Below are 5,873 nucleotides of genomic sequence, written 5' to 3'. Positions count from 1 at the left end.
AGTGAATCGTTTGCATTCTTGGAGGAAGACCTTGTGCAAGCTGTGTTCGACAGACTCTCTGGCATGGAGGGTCGGAAACTCTTAGTAGGGCACATCTACAAAGACCTAATGAGTACTCAAGGTGGCACCCACCTTTCGTTCTGAATTACATGTAATACAAGTTACTAGCTACTACATATGCATGGATTATGTATAATCACGAGCACTAGAGGAGTCTCCCTTCCTTTAACCTTACTAATATCTATTTATATTGACTAATTATTAATGGAAGCAACCTTTATTTAAAATCCTATTTCAAATGCGTTTGTCTTTTCCCCATTGAATGAAACAAAACCTTTGGGCCTGTGCTCACCAAGGCCAATCTTCCACGGGTCAATTGTTACAAGCTCCACAATCCATAAGCCCTATAATAAACTAAGAACAAGGCGACCTTGTATCTTGTGTGATTAACTTAACGTCGTCTTGATCAGTATCATCCTTCATCGTTATCGGTTCGTTATCTAGAAGGAAGTTCAGAATATCAGCTGCCTTTGCCGATGATGCTTTCAGAATTTGTATTGGGAGGCTATGTTGCTTTGGGAGGCTCGACTGCTTCGGGAAGTTCAATTGTTTTGGTAGGCTCACGCTTCTTTCCATTTCCAGGTCCTTCGATGGGTTTCCTGAACCGCCCGACTTTTCTTTTTCATCGACCTGCTTTTTCGGCTTTGCATTTTTGTAGAACAGATACACTGCTAACTGTACGCCTCCCAAAACGAAACCAATAGCGTTCGGAATCTGCAGAATATATTGCACACAACGTGATTTTCTGGGAATTGCAGGTAGAATATGGAGTTTTTGGTTATCCCCAATACAGCTTGTGTCACATTTCCAGAAGATGGGCGAAAAATGAATGTAAACAGGAACAACATAGCGATCAGGGAAATAATTTTGTGTTTTTTCGGTTCTTTTGGCCTTTCAAAAACGTATTTCGACCAAACATTTATACCTCAACGAATACATCCTTTACAAGCAAGGCGTACGTTGCCCACACTCCACCGTTGATAAAGAGAAACAGCGATAAAAAGAAAGGCATGTACTCCACGCTCTTCGTACGAATCACGGTTCTCTGCCACGCACGTGAGTGACTTCAGAATGCAACTAAAGACACCACAATAAGGACAATTTTAAGCTGCCAGGTACATGTCGCACCATGATGCCGAGCGGTGAAGCATACATCGAGACGGAAATGGCGGAGCAGATGGCACCAACCACTAAAATACGTTTCTGCCCTTGTGTTGAAATGATTGTGATGAGCAAAATGAGACCAAAGCAGACGCCATTAAGCAGGAATGCTAACAAGGCCGTGCGACCCTGCACGCTCAAGTCCAATTTTAGCTGCTTAAATCATCCTAGCCTTTCAAAAAGGAAATGAGATAAGCAGGGAAACTACCTTGCGAGCTTTAGAAGCGTAAATGAAGAATACAATGATGTAGAAGCTCTGAAACGCAGTGCCGGCTGCATTTATCGTGAGTATTAAAGTTCCTCCTGGTTTGATGATGCCGTAATACGTCCACAACGAAGTACTAAGCAGAGTGCAGGCGTATGGCACAACTTTGAAATTCTCAGTAGACTTCCTCTTGAAAATACGCCCAAAAGTGGGCCTGAGAACCAACCAAGTGTTTGCAAGGTTACCAAAGGGTTTGAACAAAGTCAAGTTGCGATGAGCGAGAAACTGAGCGAGAAACAAGCGAGGGAAACCTCGTTGTTACTCATGTAGTTCAACCAAATGCGAACGACGCAATGTAAGTAGAGCATCTTACATAGGAGAAGAGAAGACCAAGATAGATATTACGTTTCCTGCAGGAGAAGAGCAAAACAAAAGCGTTGTAAAGGCAAATGATGGCAAACTAATCGGAGCGAATCATAATAGTGCGGAATTCATGCGAAGGTGATAGGAAAGGTGCGCAGAGGTGGGAAGCCAAGAGACAAATGTAGGACAAGATGAGAGGGGGACCTAGGATTCCGAGAAGGAAGCTGAGGGAGGCCATATTAGAGAAGGCAAACCAGGAGATCAATTGAGAGATGAACAAGCTGGAATTGCCAAAACAATTTTGAGGGAGATAAGTAGATCTTAGGCAGGCACGAGGATGGTGGCAACGACAATGGAGAGAGTGCCAGGTGCCCCAAGAATAATCGAGGTCCTTCAACCTTATTGTCTGTGTAAACGAGTAGTCACCATATCAACTTTATCAACTTTAGTGCTGGCCTTTGTGTCACTCATTGTCCCCCTCGTGATGGGCTCCCCCTTTACCCTTTACTTGTATGCCCCTACCTCCCCTTACCACCTTTAAGACCTCACCTTCTTTTTGCTGTTCACACAAAACATTTTTTTCCACAAATCACACTACTTGGGAATTTCAAAATCTAACGGTTTTCTTTAGAAATTTCACATTGAATCTTTGCTAAAATACTAGCATAAAACTTTACAAATTTTACAAAATTGAGGGAAAAAAAAGTATGGTTTTCTAGGGACACTCTTCTTTGTCTATGGACAAGCTTGTTCTATCGTAGATTTTCCTTTACTAAAAAATATGTCATATATAACTACTTTATATGAGAAAATGAGAATTATCTCCATTTTCTCCTTTTTCATTTGACATCTAAAATTTCCAAGCATTGCACTGCTTCCTCCAATTCACCCACCCCATTTGTAGCTTATCTTTCTCTCAGAGCTATTGCACATAGGCAGGGAAATGAGAAATTGAAAGAAAAGCAAAGCGCCACTAGTGCGAGAAATGGCACCTTCAGTCTTGAAGGTGCAATTTTCAACACCAGCGCGCCATTTTGGCCTCAGCCAATCAACTGCCTCTGCAGTCTCCTTTGCCAACTCTCAAAAGCTTGAAAACTTGATAGGGAGACTCTATCAAGCTCTCTGCACTTTCTTCAAAAGACATTCAAGTAGGTGTCTCTAAACCTATATCTTATCACTCTTTCTTTGAGTCTCTTCTTATCTTTTTACTCTTGGTGTTGCCTCAATCAAAATAATTAATAAAATCACTCCAAGGAAATTTAATTATCAAATATTATTATTAATATGAAATTCGGATCTCACTCCTTTACTCTTAATGTGTCTTGTCATTTTGTCATTAACTTTCTAGGTTGCTCTAAGGGTAATGTCTTATCACCCTTGCTATGCACGTCTCCTAGCATTTCCACTCTATTCATATTAGCATCTTATAGACACTTGGTTAAAGCCAAGTTTCAATAAAATCTCCATAATGATTTCAATGGAAAAATATTAGAATGTCTTGAAATAGAAGTCCTTTCCTAGTAAAATTGTGAAAAGATTTTATACCTTACTTTTAAGTATACTAGAGAGTGCCTAATAATTTGGTGTGCCATAGTTCACATGTAAATGAGATTAAAAAATGTTTTTCACATTTCGTTCTCTTTTCATGATATGTTTTGCAATGGACAGTGCCACCACTTGTACAAACACACCTCATAAAGTGAACAAGATTTTATAATCAAAAATCCCAAAACACTCAACCTGGAATCCATAAACTACCATATCAAATCAAATTGAAAAAAATGATATGACATCATCATTAAAGGAAAAAGATCCTTATATCTTTCACCATCAAAATCTCCTTTCTTAAGTTTTTTCCAATTTTGAATAGAACTAGAAAATCATGTTCTTGCATGTCAATCATGTAAAGCTTTAATGGTAAGACCTCTTTCAAAGAGCATGTGCCAACTCCCTTCATCCTATGTGCTTGCAACCACCTATAGTTTCCAAGATATCACATCTTGATTTGTCTTTTAATGTTAATGAATGAAGGGCCATCTATTTCTAAAATTAATTTCATGCATTGAACTAATTTGGCATTCTCTTCTGAGGTTATGATGTTTCAAGGGATTTTTAGCTTGTGTGAGCCCGCTCGAAACATTACCACCCTCTTTATGGGTTTATTTACTCACTACTACAAAACTAGGTAGAAATGGCAATAGCAAATGGCACACAATTTCCAAATTTGCCATTTCTTATGTACGAAATGGCAACAACGTCTCAAATTGCCATATTTTTTGCAAAAATGGCATTTAGAAATGGCAACTAGTTCTTGAACTATCATTTCTTTAGAAGAAATGGCAATAAAAAATGGCAACCTTTTATTGTCTGCCATTTCTTAGCAATAATTAGCAGCACCAAACGGCAGCCAATTCTTGACTACCCTTTCTTACATTAGGGGAGAATTGGGGTCTCAAAAGGGCCTCCAATTAGTGTTTCCTAATTTTAAGGGATTAGAGAGCGATTTGAGGTTTACCAATGAGAGTGCTAGAAGGTGTGGGGCAATGGTATGTTGAGGTGGAGGGTGGGCAGCCCCTATTGGTTGCTCCCCTTACACTAGGGACCACCCAAACCATCTCCCCCCTCTTAACCCATGTTTGACCCTCCTACCAGGTGCACCTCCCCCACATGAGCCCAAAACTGCATTCAATGGGATGGTAGGGCCCAAATGGCAAATTTTTCTTCTCCACTTTGGAGGCTCTTTCTAGGGCCTCTGCCCCCCACTGTTCTGGTCCAGCCTGCCAAATCACTCAGATTTGAACAAATCCCATGTATTTTCCCTCTTCCCCCTCTTTCTCTACTCCCTCCTGCTACTCTGGCTTGCTTGCTGTAGGGTCTCTCTCTCCCCTCTCCCTCTCCTGTGCCTCTGTTGGAGCTACTTTATCCCTCTCCTTCTCCCTCTCTTATGCCTCTGTTGCTGTTGCTCTGTCCCTCTCCTTCTCCCTCTCCTGTGCCTCTGTTGATGCTGCTGCCCTGTCCCTCTCCTTCTCCCTCTTTTGTGCCTCTGTTGGAGCTACTCTGTCCCTCTCCTTCTCCCTCTCATGTGCCTCTGTTGCTACTGCTTTGTCCCTCTCCTTCTCCCTCTTTTGTGCCTCTGTTGGAGCTACATTGCCTTGTATAGGAGTCCCATTTTTGCTGTTGCAACCTCTGCAAGCATGTGAGGAGAAAGGCTACAAGACCACGCAATGCTGTGACCTCTTGTGTCTTCCACAACACCAGAAATACATTGGATGAGTGGATCCCTTGCACCTATAGCTTAAATGACTAGATAGTGATAAAAGGATCAGCCAAAGGTTCACATAAGCTTCCCAAGAGCAAGAGAGGTGACATCTTGCATGAGTGGAAGGGGTGCATCTTGAAGTTCAAGTTTGGGAAGAAAGGATGGCTCACAAAAGTGCAACATGTTTACATGGGAAAAGATATGCGGCTTCCTCCATCATTCAATCAATCTAGGATACCATCGCACTGTGAGCCTTTCTATCTATGTACCTTTTTCACATGTAAGTGTAATGAGTCCATTTGGAAATTTTGTGTTTGGTTTCTAAGAGCTCTTATTCATGGTGGAAGATGTTTTCCCTTCGGACCTTGAGGAGTGGGAACCAGTTGAATCATTCATAGGCAAGTTCACTGCGATTCATGAGGATTTAGGTAAGCAAATGCATGCCGGGGAGAAGTTGGCCTCCTTGTGAATAAAGAATGTGTATTGGTATAATGCAACATACATCACTCCAATGTCATCATCAAGCTATGGCCGTCTGCAAACCATTGCACTACCATAACTTCAAGACATGGATTGCAGCAATGTGGACTCGAGGACATTGCAATCGTACAAGGACAAGATTGCAAAGGATGTGGGCATGGCCAGAAGTTTACATTTGGATCCAAATGGGCAAGGTTATCTTGGTTTATGCCTCTGCACATTTTTGCTTCTTTATTTAGAATATACATATGCATAGAATAAAAACTATGTGGTCCTGCAAGCGTGTAGATGAAAATGCTCTTGAAGATTTACTTGGGATGAATTGGGGAACCAGGTCAGGCAACC

The 5,873-nt window shown here is 41.4% G+C and overlaps 1 protein-coding gene across 2 annotated transcripts; it reads right to left on the bottom strand.

Moving 5' to 3' along the window:
* Positions 1–295: 295 nt before the first annotated feature.
* On the bottom strand, positions 296–2,118 carry LOC147883368 (bidirectional sugar transporter SWEET16-like). 2 transcript variants are annotated; one of them, XM_087399663.1, is made up of 6 exons: positions 1,994–2,118; positions 1,800–1,836; positions 1,430–1,640; positions 1,189–1,350; positions 986–1,105; positions 296–774 (listed from the first exon to the last, which is right to left on the bottom strand). In XM_087399663.1, the coding sequence occupies exons 1-6, from the start codon at positions 2,025–2,027 to the stop codon at positions 415–417; spliced, it is 924 nt and encodes a 307-aa protein (XP_087255789.1). In that variant the 5' UTR covers positions 2,028–2,118; the 3' UTR covers positions 296–414. The 2 variants fall into 2 exon arrangements, with proteins under 2 accessions (XP_087255789.1, XP_087255790.1); XM_087399664.1 differs by lacking the exon at positions 986–1,105.
* Positions 2,119–5,873: the final 3,755 nt, after the last annotated feature.

Source organism: Dipteris shenzhenensis, chromosome 28 (assembly GCF_047967505.1).
Source record: "Dipteris shenzhenensis isolate YYH24624 ecotype China chromosome 28, Dip_SZ_1.0, whole genome shotgun sequence".
Lineage (NCBI taxonomy): Eukaryota > Viridiplantae > Streptophyta > Polypodiopsida > Gleicheniales > Dipteridaceae > Dipteris > Dipteris shenzhenensis.
Note: the sequence above shows the minus strand (reverse complement) of the source record. Positions and strands in the feature narration are given on the sequence as shown.